This window comes from Pelophylax lessonae, assembly GCF_965119305.1.
Source record: "Pelophylax lessonae genome assembly, chromosome: 4".
NCBI lineage: Eukaryota > Metazoa > Chordata > Amphibia > Anura > Ranidae > Pelophylax > Pelophylax lessonae.
Genome location: NC_138771.1, coordinates 657017056 through 657033433, shown reverse-complemented (window position 1 = coordinate 657033433; position 16378 = coordinate 657017056). Strand labels below are relative to the sequence as shown.

The 16378-nt window shown below is 45.5% G+C and overlaps 1 protein-coding gene across 1 annotated transcript in view; it reads left to right on the top strand.

Moving 5' to 3' along the window:
* Positions 1–2427, top strand: part of LOC309553056 (UDP-GlcNAc:betaGal beta-1,3-N-acetylglucosaminyltransferase 9-like) — a gene marked incomplete at its 3' end in the record, with an annotated part of 135471 nt that extends 133044 nt beyond the window's left edge. The window contains exon 2 of the mRNA XM_082253954.1: positions 1777–2427. Within this exon, the coding sequence (XP_082110080.1) occupies positions 1777–2427 (651 nt within the window). The remainder of the gene's footprint in view (positions 1–1776) is intronic.
* Positions 2428–16378: the final 13951 nt, after the last annotated feature.

Below are 16378 nucleotides of genomic sequence, written 5' to 3'. Positions count from 1 at the left end.
CTGTGGGGGGACATTAGAGTGTAAGCTCCTCTGGTGCAGAGACTGATGTAACTGTGGGGGGACATTAGAGTGTAAGCTCCTCTGGTACAGAGACTGATGTGACTGGCTCAGTGATATCTGTACAGCACTGCGGTATATGTCAGAGGTATATAAATGTATAATAATAATAATAGTGTGGGGGAGGGGACATTAGAGCGTAAGCTCCTCTGGTACAGAGACTGATGTGACTGGCTTAAACATAAATAATGATTAAAATAATAATTAAAAATAATTATCATGCATTTGACTAACATTTCAATGGAATTACTAAGTGCTTATATGCTAATGTTAGGTTCTTTGTGTAACAACAGGTTCACATGCTAGAATGACTTGGCAGAAAAATGTAAAAGGAACAGACTGTTCTCCTCTGGAACCTTGGATTGACTTACTATGGACCATTCAAACAGTTAGTCTCCTTGTATTACAGTGAAATATTTGGAAGTCTTCAGGCTGGTTAAGCTAAAAAGGAGTAAAAAAATAGCAGAAATTAATGTCTCTTATAACTAGCCATCTGCTGCTTGTACAAGTTGTAACCTAATATGTAAAATGTTTCTTGTTTGGGAGGGTGCAACATGGCAACTGTCCAGGACCTAAGCCTAAAAGTTTCTGGTTTTGACCAGGAGGTCAGATCTTGGGAAACTGCTGCCGCTTTGAGGGATCTCAATGCATGCTAATCTCTCTGCTTTCTAATCTTTATTTTACCTTGTAACGGAGGGGCCTCTGAGAATATACTGTATATGTATAATAATAGTGTGTGACCGTGGGGGAGGTGAAATTAGAGTGTAAGCTTCTCTGGTACAGAGACTGATGTGACTGGCTCAGTGTTCTCTGTACAGCACTGCGGTATATGTCAGAGCTATATAAATGCAGGGCTTTTTTTCAGCGGGAACGCGGGGTAACGCAGTTCCGGCACCTCCAGCACTGAATGTATGTAATGGCAAGGGGTGCTGGGCTTTGCTATGGGTGTCTTTTGATGCTGGCTGGTGGGGGATCTATTGTTGCTGGAGGTGATATATTTTTGCGGTGGGGATCTATTGTTGCTGGAGGTGATATATTTTTGCGGGTGGTTTATTGTTGCTTGGGAGGTCTACTGTTGCTCCTGGGGGACATATTGTCTCCGGAAGGGATCTATTTTTACAGAGGGGGTCTATTGTTGCTGGGGTTAGTCATATGTTGCTTGGGGGGGTCAGTTGTTGCTGAGCGGGATCTACTGTTGAGGGAACCGTCTGTTGTAAATGGCTGCTGGAGGGTCTATTGATGCTGTCTGTGGGGAGATCTGCTGTTGCTGCTGAGGGTCTATTGTTGTCTAGTGGGTATTTTGTTGTGGCTGGTCCATTGTTGCTGGTGGGATCTACTGTGTCTGGGGGGTCCTTTGTTGTTATTTTACTGCTTTTCTTGTTATCATTAACAAATCCCATACAAATTATTTAGTACCACAAATGATACTTGATTCTGTATTCTCTAAAAGGGGCAGTACTGTGAGGTGGGTAGGGGGTGGAACATAGGAACGGTGCTCGGAGGTTGGTAGGGGCAGAGACAAGGGGTAACTCTGAAAGGGGGAGTTCCTGCACCTATTCTCTGAGAAAAAAAAGCCCTGTATAAATGTATAATAATAATAGTGTGTGATTGGGGGGGCATCATTGGAGTGGAAGCTCCTCTGGTGTTGGGAATGGGACACATTATGAATCTTTATCTAAATAGGTTTTTCATACGACTCCTGTTTGTTTCTCTCTGCAGGGTATGGTAAGACGGAGGCGTTCGTCCATCACCTTCCTCTCCATCTCTCTATGCTTCACCCTGTCTCTCCTCAGCTATGTCATTTATGAGAGTGAGCCTATATTCGACCTTCCCGACCTACAGCACCCTTTCCCGGCCAATCTTAGCTCTCCCCCATCTCTCCGCCGATCAGTCACCCTTTACGACACGAACTTCAGCTTCAATCTAAACCTGTCGGAATACTCCAGGTTGTACCCCTCCCTCCAGAAGTACAGGTGCCGAGCTGTTATTGGCCTCTTTGGATACTGCGAGACCCAGGAGCCGTTGATCCTTCTGGCGGTGAAGTCCCATCCGGCCGGCAAAGACAGACGCGAGTCTCTCAGGAAGACGTGGGCCAGAGAGGGAAAGCTGGGGGGGTATCACATAAAGCGGGTGTTTCTGGTGGCCAATTCTGGGCTGAGGAGGCAGATGGAAAGGCTGATTGAGGAGGCCTCCACCCACAGGGACATCATTCTCTGGGACTTCATGGAGAGCCACCATAACTTGTCTCTGAAAGAGCGATGTTTTCTCGAGTGGCTTTACTACCGGTGTCCAGAGGCCACCTATATCTTTAAAGGTAAGGGACTGTCTACAGGTGTCTTGTATGTAGACCTAAAGTTGAACTGTTATTAGACACTTGACCTCCCGAAGGTTCTACCCCCTTCATGACCAGGCCATTTTTTGCTGTTTACCACTGCGATACTTAGGCCTCATGCACACGGGACGTTTTTACAGCGGCTGTTTTTGGCGTCAGACGTTTTTTTCTATAGCCAATAAACTCCCCAGCATGTTCTCCTATGTCTCCCCAGCATGTTCTCCTATGTCTCCCCAGCATGTTCTCCTATGTCTCCCCAGCATGTTCTCCTATGTCTCCCCAGCATGTAAACCTATGTCTCCCCAGCATGTTCTCCTATGTCTCCCCAGCATGTTCTCCTATGTCTCCCCAGCATGTTCTCCTATGTCTCCCCAGCATGTAAACCTATGTCTCCCCAGCATGTTCTCCTATGTCTCCCCAGCATGTTCTCCTATGTCTCCCCAGCATGTTCTCCTATGTCTCCCCAGCATGTTCTCCTATGTCTCCCCAGCATGTTCTCCTATGTCTCCCCAGCATGTAAACCTATGTCTCCCCAGCATGTTCTCCTATGTCTCCCCAGCATGTTCTCCTATGTCTCCCCAGCATGTAAACCTATGTCTCCCCAGCATGTTCTGCTATGTCTCCCCAGCATGTTCTCCTATGTCTCCCCAGCATGTAAACCTATGTCTCCCCAGCATGTTCTCCTATGTCTCCCCAGCATGTTCTCCTATGTCTCCTCAGCATGTTCTCCTATGTCTCCCCAGCATGTTCTCCTATGTCTCCCCGGCATGTTCTCCTATGTCTCCCCAGCATGTTCTCCTATGTCTCCCCGGCATGTTCTCCTATGTCTCCCCGGCATGTTCTCCTATGTCTCCCCAGCATGTTCTCCTGTGTCTCCCCAGCATGTTCTCCTATGTCTCCCCAGCATGTTTTCCTATGTCTCCCCGGCATGTTCTCCCATGTCTCCCCAGCATGTTTTCCTATGTCTCCCCAGCATGTCTCCTATGTCTCCCCAGCATGTTCTCCTATGTCTCCCCAGCATGTTCTCCTATGTCTCCCCAGCATGTTCTCCTATGTCTCCCCAGCATGTTCGCCTATGTCTCCCCAGCATGTTCGCCTATGTCTCCCCAGCATGTTCTCCTATGTCTCACCAGCATGTTCTCCTATGTCTCCCCAGCATGTTCTCCTATGTCTTCCCAGCATGTTCTCCTATGTCTCCCCAGCATGTCCTCCTATGTCTTCCCAGCATGTTTTCCTATGTCTCCCCAGCATGTCTCCTATGTCTCCCCAGCATGTTCTCCTATGTCTCCCCAGCATGTTCTCCTATGTCTCCCCAGCATGTTCTCCTATGTCCCCCCAGCATGTCCTCCTATGTCTCCCCAGCATGTTCTCCTATGTCTCCCCAGCATGTTCTCCTATGTCTCCCCAGCATGTTCTCCTATGTCTCCCCAGCATGTTCTCCTATGTCTCCCCAGCATGTTCTCCTATGTCTTCCCAGCATGTTCTCCTATGTCTCCCCAGCATGTTCTCCTATGTCTTCCCAGCATGTTCTCCTATGTCTCCCCAGCATGTTCTCCTATGTCCCCCCCAGCATGTTCTCCTATGTCCCCCCAGCATGGTCTCCTATGTCTCCCCAGCATGTTCTTCTATGTCTCCCCGGCATGGTCTCCTATGTCTCCCCAGCATGTTCTCCTATGTCCCCCCAGCATGGTCTCCTATGTCTCCCCAGCATGTTCTTCTATGTCTCCCCGGCATGGTCTCCTATGTCTCCCCAGCATGTTCTTCTATGTCTCCCCGGCATGGTCTCCTATGTCTCCCCAGCATGTTCTCCTATGTCTCCCCGGCATGGTCTCCTATGTCTCCCCAGCATGTTCTCCTATGTCCCCCCAGCATGTTCTCCTATGTCCCCCCAGCATGTTCTCCTATGTCCCCCCAGCATGGTCTCCTATGTCTCCCCAGCATGTTCTTCTATGTCTCCGAAGCATGTTCTTCTATGTCTCCCCGGCATGTTCTCCTATGTCACCCCAGCATGTTCTCCTATGTCTCCCCAGCATGTTCTCCTATGTCTCCCCGGCATGTTCTTCTATGTCTCCCCGGCATGTTCTCCTATGTCTCCCCAGCATGTTCTCCTATGTCTCCCCAGCATGTTCTCCTATGTCTCCATGCACACAAAGGCTGTTATCAGCAGTTTTTGGCAGTGGCGTTTTCTGGCTGTGAAAAAACCCGAAAACTAGTGGGTTTTGAGTGCCATTTTTCAGCTGTAAAAACGCTCTAACGTCAATAAATGTCGATAAGCGCTGAAAAACGCCAAAAAAAATGCTTCTAACTGGCGTTTTATGACTTTTTTTATTCCATTGCTTTTTCTAAGCCTGGGTTCTGTTTGGAGGTGTCGTTCATGGAACAAAGCCTGGGGTCACACTGGTGCATGCTGAACACCGCATGTGATTTGCACTAAAAACGCACCGCATTCCTGTGCACATCACATGTGATGTCTGTGCGATGCGATTTGAGCCATATATTTTGCATGGCTCAAATTGCATCACATTTGCACCAAAATGTTGAAAGCCCCTCTTATTTCTCCACACCTAATTGCATTGCATGGGAGTGAACACCCATGCGATGCGATTCTGGCAAGCGCACTGCATGTTTCAATCTGTTTTGGGGTATCGTTCATGGAACATGAAGCCCCTGTTCACTTTTTAGCAATTTGGCGTGCAATTTGTCATGTCGAATCGCATGTCAAATCGGAATCTATTGCCGGCAATGGCACCGGTTCACAGTGAGGGCGTGTTTGAAATCATTCAGCTGAACGCGAACGATTTCAAACTTGCATGTCAGTGCGACTTCGGGTGGCAATTTGACAGACATCTGTACGGGTTCATGCACAGATGTCTATTAAAATCGCCCTGAAGTCGCCAAAAGTAGCGCATAAACGAATTTTGGGAATCGGTGAGGCGCCGCAAATTCCGACTTGCGTTCGCTTCTGCGCGTGAGCTAATGGGGACGGTGCTTTCATTTTATTTTTTCTATTTTTTTTATCTATTTTTTATTTTTACACTGTTTTTTTATTAAAAATAAATTAAATAAAGAGTAAAAAATCTGGAAAAAAATCTATATTTTTCTATTTTCCGTTATAAAACATATCCAATAAAAATCAAATTTCTTTATAAATTTAGGCCAAAATGTCAGTTAGCAAACGTACAAAAACAGCTTGTTGGGAAGTTGGGAATCTGTGCGGCGCCGTTGAAAAATGTATTTGATCCCCTGCTGATTTTGTACATTTGCCCACTGACCAGTCTATCATTTTAATGGTCGGCTTATTTTACCAGTGAGAGACAGAATAACAACAATAAAATCCAGAAAAACGCATTTCAAAAAAGTTTTAAATCGATTTGAATTTTAATGAGTGAAATAAGTATTTGATCCCCTATCAATCAGCAAGATTTCCGGCTCCCAGGTGTCTTCTATACAGGTAACAAGCTGAAATTAGGAGCACTCTCTTACAAGGAGTGCTCCTAATCCCAGCTTGGTACCTGTATAAAAGACACCTGTCCATAGAAGCAATCAATCAGATTCCAATCTCTCCACCATGGCCAAGACCAAAGAGCTGTCCCAGGATGTCCGGGACAAGATTGAAATAAGTATTTAATCCCCTATCAATCAGCAAGATTTCCGGCTCCCAGGTGTCTTCTATACAGGTAACAAGCTGAGATTAGGAGCACTCTCTTACAAGGAGTACTCCTAATCCCAGCTTGGTACCTGTATAAAAGACACCTGTCCATAGAAGCAATCAATCAGATTCCAATCTCTCCACCATGGCCAAGACCAAAGAGCTGTCCCAGGATGTCCGGGACAAGATTGAAATAAGTATTTAATCCCCTATCAATCAGCAAGATTTCCGGCTCCCAGGTGTCTTCTATACAGGTAACAAGCTGAGATTAGGAGCACTCTCTTACAAGGAGTACTCCTAATCCCAGCTTGGTACATGTATAAAAGACACCTGTCCATAGAAGCAATCAATCAGATTCCAATCTCTCCACCATGGCCAAGACCAAAGAGCTGTCCCAGGATGTCCGGGACAAGATTGAAATAAGTATTTAATCCCCTATCAATCAGCAAGATTTCCGGCTCCCAGGTGTCTTCTATACAGGTAGCAAACTGAGATTAGGAGCACTCTCTTAAAGGGAGTGCTCCTAATTTCAGTTTGTTACCTGCATTAAAGACACTTGCCTACAGAAGCAATCAATCAGATTCCAATCTCTCCACCATGGCCAAGACCAAAGAGCTGTCCAAGGATGTCCGGGACAAGATTGTAGACCTACACAAGGCTGGAATGGGCTACAAGAACATCGCCAAGCAGCTTGGCGAGAGGGTGGGATTATTATACGCAAGTAGAAGAAACACAACTCAATCTTCCTCGGTCTGGGGCTCCATGCAAGATCTCACCTCGTAGAGTTTCAATGATCATGAAAATCGGCCCAGAACTACACAGGAGAATCTTGTCAATGATCTCAAGGCAGCTGGGACCATAGTCACCAAGCAGCTTGGTGAGAGGGTGACAACAGTTGGTGGGATTATTATATGCAAGTAGAAGAAACACAAATAACCGTCAATCTCCCTGTTCTGGGGCTCCATGCAAGATCTCACCTCGTAGAGTTTCAATGATCATGAGAGTGGTGAGGAATCAGCCCAGAACTACATGGGAGAATCTTGTCAATGATCTCAAGGCAGCTGGGACCATAGTCACCAAGCAGCTTGGTGAGGGGATGAAAACAGTTGGTGGGATTATTATACGCAAGTAAAAGAAACACGAATAACCGTCAATCTCCCTCGGATTGGGGCTCCGTACAAGATCTCACCTTGTGGAGCTTCAATTTTTTTTTTTTTTAAAGCCCGTAGCGTGTGCAACACACTCAAAAGACTCCACCCGGTGCATAAAAAAGTGCACACACACAAGGTGAGAACACAAAAAAGCCCAGGGTGTGCGAAATCGTATGGTCTTCCCTCCGAAGAGGTAGGACCCGAAACCTCGATCACCCGGGGCGCAAGACTCCAGACAGGGATTTAAGGTACTTGTGGTCAGTCGGCCGAAACCAAACTGACCCCGTTCTTCAGGGGGACTGCCGAAACAGCCCACCCCAAGTACTAAGTGGAGCTCCCACGAAGGGAGACCCCATGAGAGAGGGCGAACTAAGCCAAAAGGCCATATCCACCCCCTCCCAAGACTCAAGGCTGGGCCCGAGGACCTACACCCTCCAGTCGTGCAAAATAAAGAAAACAAAGGTGACAGTGCAGGTGACGGACTCCAAAGAAAAAGACAAACAAAACAAAGAAGTGGGGAAAGTGCGATGGTGCCATGTGAGGGACCAAGGGAGGCCTTCCAGCCGGAATAAAAAATTCCTCTGGTGCAAGCCAAATGGCCTGTCCCAAGAGGCAGGTGCGAAAAAGGTGTGCATAGTGCAGTGACCAAGGTGCCGAAAAAACTCACAGCGAGCTGCCCCTCACCAGTGAGAAATTAAGGCACCCCTGGGCTGCCACCCCAGGGGCACTTACACTACGGGCTTTTTCAATCTCAGCCCCCGGCCAAACCGAGTGTAGCCTATCCCCACCAGCAGACATCAGAACCTGGACAGCTTAGAGAGAGCTTGCCTACCACTGGGGACAGGCCTTTTGCAAGGCCAGATCAAAACCCAGGAGAGAAAGCCCTCCCCTCGCCATCCTGTTCCTCAGCCCATTACATCCAGGAACAGTTCCACCGGCCCCCAGAACCGGCTTTCCTGCCCCCTTCAAACTGGTTAGGACAATTCAACCCATTCGAATCAGAAGGCGGCGGGCCCCACATGCTTTCCCAGATGACCTACTCCCCATACCTCAATACTTAGAGCGCTCCGGGTTTTGGTCATACTGGTACTAGCTAAGGCCCATACCAACTGATAAGAACAGATACTACACTTGATCTTAGCCAAAAGGCCGAGAAGCGATTGTGGCGCTTCAATGATCATGAGAATCGGCCCAGTACTACATGGGAGAATCTTGTCAATGATCTCAAGGCAGCTGGGACCAGAGTCACCAAACAGCTTGGTGAGAGGATGACAACAGTTAAAAGAGAGATTTTGGGTCTTTTTGTCCCTATAAAGAGGACCTGTCATCCTTCTTTCAATACATTCCTTGTGATAAAAAATGATAAAACGGACACCGTAAAAATAAAAGATTACAATGAAAATAAATAATAATGAAAAAAAAATAAAAAATTGCCCCCATCCCTCCGTGCTCGCGAGCAGAAGTGTAAGTCTCACACGCATGTATAAACGGTATTCGCATCACACATGTGAGGTATCGCCGCTAATGCGAGAGCAATAATTCTAACACTAGACCTCCTCTGTATCTCTTAACCGGTAACCTGTCACCTAAATTTTTTTTTGAATGGACAGTGAAAAAAATAAATAAAATAAAATAAAATGAGAAAAAAAAAAAATGTGAAGAGCCCCGTCCCTCTGTGCTCGCACGCAGAAGTGAACGCATATCAAAATGGTATTTGCACCACATGTGAGGTATCGCCACTAACATCAGAGCGAGAGCAAAGGTTCTAACACTCGACCTCCTCTGTAACTCTAAACTGGTACCCTGTAAAGGCGCTTAACCACTTGCCGACCGCCGCACGACTATCTACGTTGGCGGTCAGCCCCTCACAGGCAAACTGACGTAGGTCTACGTCGCTAGCCTGTGAGGGTCTAGGGAGCGAGCGCGCACCCCCGGAGGCGCGCTCCCGCTCCCGCGTGGTCATGGACCCCCGCCACGCGTGTGACCGGCGGACCCGATGTACGCCGGTCACTCTGCGATCGGCGGGGGAGAGGGAGAAAGTCAGGCGGCTTGTGTAAACAAGCTGCCTGTCATTCTCCCCTGTGTATGAGAGATGATCATACGGTTCTACTATATAGAACCGTTGATCACCGTTCATACATCTGAAGCCACAGCCAATCACAGTAGAAAGCACCCCCCTAGGGACACACATAGCCCCTCCCTTTCAAAAAAGTTAACCCCTTCACTGCCAGTGTATTTTTACAGTAACAGTGCATATGTATAGCACTGATTACTGTAGAAATGTCACTGGTAACCCCAAAAGTGTCAAAAATGTCAGTCAAGGGTCCGATCTGTCCGCCGCAATGTCGCAGTACCGCAAAAAAAATCGCAGATCGCCGCCATTACGCGTTAAAAAAAAAACAACAAAAATGACAAAAATCTTTCCCTTTGTTAGTAAATGCGATAACTTTTGCGCAAACCAATCAAAATACGCTTTTTGCGATTTTTTTTACCAAACATAGGTAGCATAAAACAAATTGGCCGAAAATGTTAAAAAATTTTGATTTTTACATTTTTTTTGGGGGAATTTCATATAAAGAAATGTGAAAAATATTGCTATTTTTGCAAAATTTACTCTCTTTTATTGTTTATAGCGCATGATCAAAAAATCGCACAGGTGATCAAATACCACCAAAAGAAAGCTCTGTTTGTGGGAAAAAAAGGACGCCAAATTCGTTTAGGTACAGCGTCGCACGACCGCGCAATTGTCCGTTAAAGTCACGCAGTGCCGAATCGCAAAATACCCCCTGGTCGTTTAGCAGCCAAATCCTCCGGGGCTTAAGTGGTTAAAGCGTCGACTAAATTTTTTTTTTAAATGGACAGTGTAAAAAAAATAAATAAAATGAAATAAAATGAAATAAAATGAAATAAAATAAGAAAAAAAAGAATAATTTAAAGCGCCCCATCCCTCTGTCCTCGCATGCAGAAGTGAACGCATATCAAAATGGTATTTGCACCACACATGTGAGGTATCGCCGCGAACGTCAGAGCGAGAGCAATAATTCTAACACTGGACCTCCTCTGTTACTCTAAACCGGTAACCTGTCGGCTAAATTTTTTTTTTTAAATGGACAGTGTAAAAATTAAAAAATAAATAAATAAATAAAATAAATTAAAAAAAGGAAAAAAAAAATTTAAAGCGCCCCGTCCCTCTGTGCTCGCATGCAAAAGTGAACGCATATCAAAATGGTAATAATTCTAAAAAAAATTTAAATGGACAGTGTAAAAATTAAATAAAATGAAATAAAATAAAATAAAATAAGAAAAAAAAGAATAATTTAAAGCGCCCCATCCCTCTGTCCTCGCATGCAGAAGTGAACGCATATCAAAATGGTAATAATTCTAACACTGGACCTTCTCTGTAACTCTAAACCGGTAACCTGTAAAGGCGTTATGGAGATTTTTAGTTGCCGTAGTTTTGTCGCCATTCCACAAGTGTGCGCAATTTTTTTTTTTTTTTTTAACATTAAGTTTTTATTGAAGTTTTTGAAGAACAGGGTTATACAGAGAACAATGCAGAACAGTGCAAAGCATAGAGGTGATAATAACATCGAGTATGAGGTGCAACGTCCCAAATGATCAATACATCCGCAGTTAGTCAAGCAATGGGATTTCACATCCTGTATTCAACACTTAGGTTGGTCCATTTCAAGAAGGGGGGGGGGGGGGTAGTGTGCGCAATTTTAAAGCATGACATGTTAGGTATCTATTCACTCGGTGTAACCTCATCTTTCACATTATATGAAAAAATTGAGGTAAATAATTTTTTTAATTTTTTTTATTTAATTAAATCATTATTATTATTTTTTTTTTTTTTAAAAAGTCAATAAATTCAATTTATTAAATTCAATAAAGTTTATTTTTTTCCAACAAAATTTGCGTTTGCAAGACTGCTGTGCGAATACCATGTGATATAAAAAAAATTGTAACGATCGGCATTTTATTCCATAGGGTCTCTGCTAAAAAAAAAAAAAAAAAATGTGTAATGTTTGGGGATTATAAGTAATTTTCTAGCAAAAAATACTGATGTAAACACAAAGTGCCAGAAAAAAGGTCTTCAAGTGGTTAACATCTCTGGACAATCCAGGGGTTACCTGTGCGCCCTAACAATGTGCAATGTGTGATGCTTTCACTTTCTGATCTGGCTGATTTTCCTCCCTGCTTTGTAGGGAGAAGAAGCAGCCAGATCGCTGTTCCCTATACTAAGAGTTCTGCATGTAATTGGACACAGCCAATCAGGCAGCAGGAGGCGGCCAGCAGGGGGCAGCTAGCAGGAGGCGGCAGGGGGCGGCCAGCAGGGGGCAGCTAGCAGGAGGCGGCAGGGGGCGGCCAGCAGGGGGCAGCTAGCAGGAGGCGGCAGGGGGCGGCCAGCAGGAGGCGGCCAGCAGGGGGCAGCTAGCAGGAGGCGGCAGGGGGCGGCCAGCAGGGGGCAGCTAGCAGGAGGCGGCAGGGGGCGGCCAGCAGGAGGCGGCAGGGGGCGGCCAGCAGGGGGCAGCTAGCAGGAGGCGACAGGGGGCGGGCAGCAGGAGGCGGCAGGGGGCGGCCAGCAGGGGGCGGCAAGGGGCGGCCAGCAAGGGGCGTGTACATGTGTGCCCCAAACCCCGAAGAAGACCAATCACATACATGTTGGTGACTGTAGCTGTCACCCGCTCACAATATATTTACTGTGAGCGGTCCGAAGGAGGAGGTTCAAATCATTAAAGGGTCCGTCACCCGAAGGTGATACCTTATTTACAGGTGGAGTCACTCCTTGGTTTCTTATATGAGTTGGAAGGTCCAACGGTGAAACCTTCCAGCCAAAATCCCTCTCCCTGCACACCCAGCAGTTCTAAGTGGTCCATCCACACTATATTACCAAAAGTATTGGGACGCCTGCCTTTACACACACATGAATTTTAATGGCATCCCAGTCTTAGTCTGTAGGGTTCAATATTGAGTTGGCCCACCCTTTGCAGCTATAACAGCTTCAACTCTTCTGGGAAAGCTGTCCACAAGGTTTAGGAGTGTCTATGGGAATGTTTGACCATTCTTCCAGAAGAGCATTTGGGAGTTCAGGCACTGATGTTGGACGAGAAGGCCTGGCTCACACTCACCTTCTCACTAACCCTAACAGTAACACCAAAATCATCAGTCATCATACGACCTCTCTGCCTACAATCCTCCTATCAACTCTGCCTGTAATATAACTCCCTGTAACCCTAACACTAAAACTCTCTGTAACCCTAACACTAAAACTCTCTGTAACCCTAACACTAAAACCCCCTGTAACCCTAACACTAACCCTCCCTGTAACCCTAACATTAACCATCCCTGTAACCCTAACACTAAAACTCTTTGTAACCCTAACACTAAAATTCCCTGTAACCCTAACACTAAAACTCTCTGTAACCCCAACATTAACCATCCCTGTAACCCTAACACTAACCCTCCCTGTAACTCTAACACTAATACTCTCTGTAACCCCAACATTAACCATCCCTGTAAACCTAACACTAAAACTCACTGTAACCCTAACACTAAATCTCTCTGTTACCCTAACATTAACAATCCCTGCAACCCTAACACTAAACCTCAGTGTATCCCTAACACTAACCATCCCTGTAACCTTAACACTAAAACTCTCTGTTTACCTAACACTAAAACTCCCTATAACCCTAACATTAACAATCCCTGCAACCCTAACAATAAAACTCCCTATAACCCTAACACTAATACTCTCTGTAACCCCACCATTAAGCATCCTTGTAACACTAACACTAAAACTCCATGTAACCCTAACACTAAAACTCCCTGTAAACCTAACACTAAAACTCCCTGTAACCCTAACATTAACCCTTCCTGTAACCCTAACACTAAAACTCCCTGTAACCCTAACACTAAAACTCCCTGTAACCCTAACATTAACCCTTCCTGTAACCCTAACACTAAAACTCCCTATAACCATAATATTAAACATTCCTGTAACCCTAACACTAAAACTCCCTGTAACCTGAACTCTAAAACTCCCTGTAACCCTAACAATAAAACTCCCTGTAATCCTAACACTAACCCTCCCTGTAACCCTAACACTAAAATTCCCTGTAACCCTAACAATAAAACCCCCTGTAACCCTAACACTAACCCTCCCTGTAACCCTAACACTAACCCTCCCTGTAACCCTAACACTAAAACTCTCTGTAACCCTAACACTAAAACTCCCTGTAATCCTAACATTAACCATCCCTGTAACCCTAACACTAAAACTATCGGTAACCCTAACACTAAAACTCCCTGCAACCCTAACACTAGCCATCCCTGTAACCCTAACACTAACCTTCGCTGTAACCCTAACATTAACCATCCCTGTAACCCTAACACTAAAACTCTTTGTAACCCTAACACTAAAACTCTCTGTAACACTAACATTAACTATCCCTGTAACCCTAACACTAAAACTATCGGTAACCCTAACACTAAAACTCCCTGTAACCCTAACATTAACCATCCCTGTAACCCTAACACTAACCATCCCTGTAACCCCAACACTAAAACTCTCTGTAACCCTAACACTAAAACTCCCTGTAACCCTAACATTAACCATCCCTGTAACCCTAACACTAAAACTATCGGTAACCCTAACACTAAAACTCCCTGCAACCCTAACACTAACCCTCCCTGTAACCCTAACATTAACCATCCCTGTAACCCTAACACTAAAACTCTTTGTAACCCTAACACTAAAACTCTCTGTAACCCTAACATTAACTATCCCTGTAACCCTAACACTAAAACTATCGGTAACCCTAACACTAAAACTCCCTGTAACCCTAACACTAACCATCCCTGTAACCCTAACATTAACCATCCCTGTAACCCTAACACTAAAACTCCCTGTAACCCGAACACTAACCATCCCTGTAATCCTAACACTAACCCTCCCTGTAACCCTAACACTAAAACTCTCTGTAATCCTAACACTAAAACTCTCTGTAACCCTAACACTAAAACTTCCTATAACCCTAACACTAAAACTCTCTTTAACCCTAACATTACCATCCCTGTAACCCTAACACTAATACTCTCTGTAACCCTAACACTAATACTCTCTGTAACCCTAACATTAACAATACCTGCAACCATAACACTAAAACTCCCTGTACCCTAACATTAACCATCCCTGTAACCCCTAACACTAACCATCCCTGTAACCCTAACACTAACACTCCCTGTAACCCTAACACTAAAACTCATTGTAATCCTAACACTAAAACTCTCTGTAACCCTAACACTAAAACTCACTGTAACCCTAACACTAAAACTCCTTGTAATTCTAACACTAAAACTCACTTTAACCCTAACACTAAATCTCCCTGTACCCCCACCATTAACCATCCCTTTAACCCTAACACTAAAACTCCCTGTAACCCTAATATTTAATCTCTCTGTAACCCTAACACTAACATCCCTGTAACCCTAATATTTAATCTCTCTGTAACCCTAACACTGAACTCCCTGTAACCATAACTCACACCATCCCTGTAACCCTAACACTAACCCTCCTTCTAACTCTAACACTAACCCTCCCTGTAACCCTAACACTAAAACTCCCTGTAACCCTAACACTAAAACTCCCTGTAACCCTAAGACTAACCATCCCTATAACTCTAACATTAACCTTCCCTGTAACCCTAACATACTCCTCCGCTGTTTGACATTGCTTATATAGGTAGGGGCGGGGCCACCTGGCGACATCAGCTGGTGTCACCGCCCAGCATGCACCAGTCTGTGACATCACAAGAGAGGGCAGTTCCACCAGGTGATGTCGCCAGATGGCCCCGCCCCTACCTATATAAGCAATGTCAGTGGTGGATGGGGGGAGGCATTCAGCGGTCAGCCATCAATGAGTACTGCGCTTTTTGTTTGTTGTTGTTATTTTTCAGGTCGAGGGGCAGAGTGATTGACGATGGGTTTATATCGATGGAAGATGTTTTTATTTTGTATTTTTTTATAGAGGAATTGTCAAAACTGTCTTTTTTTTATTACTTTTTGACACTATGTTGGTGAATGAATAGGGGTACAATGGGGTATCCCATATTTATTCACATAGAGGGACTGGAATTTGGGGGCCCCCTTCTTAAAGAGGGCTTCCGGTTTCCCATAAGCCCCCCACCCCCAGACCACGACAACCACAGCCCAGGGTTGTGGGGAAGAGACCATTGTCCCCATCAGCATGGGGACAAGGTGCTTTGGGGTGGGGGGGAGGGCTGCCCCTCCTCCCCCAAAGCACCCCCTCCCATGTTGAGGGCATGTGGCCTGGTATGGCGTTCGCTGCCCCCCCCCTCCTTCCTTTCCTGACCAGTCAGGCTGCGTGCTCGAATGAGGGTCTGGTATGAAGTTTGGGGGGGACCCCACGCTGTTTTTTTTTTTTACATTTTGGCGTAGGGTTACCCTTAAAATCCATACCAGTCCCGAAGGGGTTTTTTTTCCCCTTATTTTTCATTTAATAGCCGGTTGTAATTGCAGCCATGAGTCTTTTTGAATGTAATTTAACTTGTGTTTTTTTTTTCTTTAGAAATGTAATTTTTGCTGCAGCATGTTCTATACATGCTACAGGTGCGCCACTTTACAGACAGAGTAAGGGGACCCTCCAGGCACTATATTTTACTACTTGCTGACCACCCACCGCAGATATACTGGTACTGTGGTTCGCGGGAGCGCTCCTGGGGGCGTGTTTGCACCCCCATTAGCCAGCAGGGAAGCTGACTCACGGGGACCGCAGCCCCCTGTGCACCCCATGGAGTGATAACGGCGGTCTGCTGTTGTAAAACACAGCAGACCGTTGTTCTCTCAGGAATCAGCACATAGCGCCTGTGATCCTCCTATTTAGGAACACATGTCTCTGTGTTGATTCTACAAGCCCGTCCCCCTGACAGTTAGAAACCACCACCTAGGGACACATTTAACCCTTTGATCACCCTTGAGTTAACCCCTTCCCTGCCCGTGTCATTATTACAGTAACAGTGCATATTTTTAGCACTGATTAATGTAGTAATGTCACTGGTCCCCGCAAAAGTGTCAGTTAGCGGTCCGATCTGTCCACCGCAATGTCGCAGATCGCCGCCATTACTAGTAAAAAAATAAATAAATAAATAAAAATGACATAAATCTTCC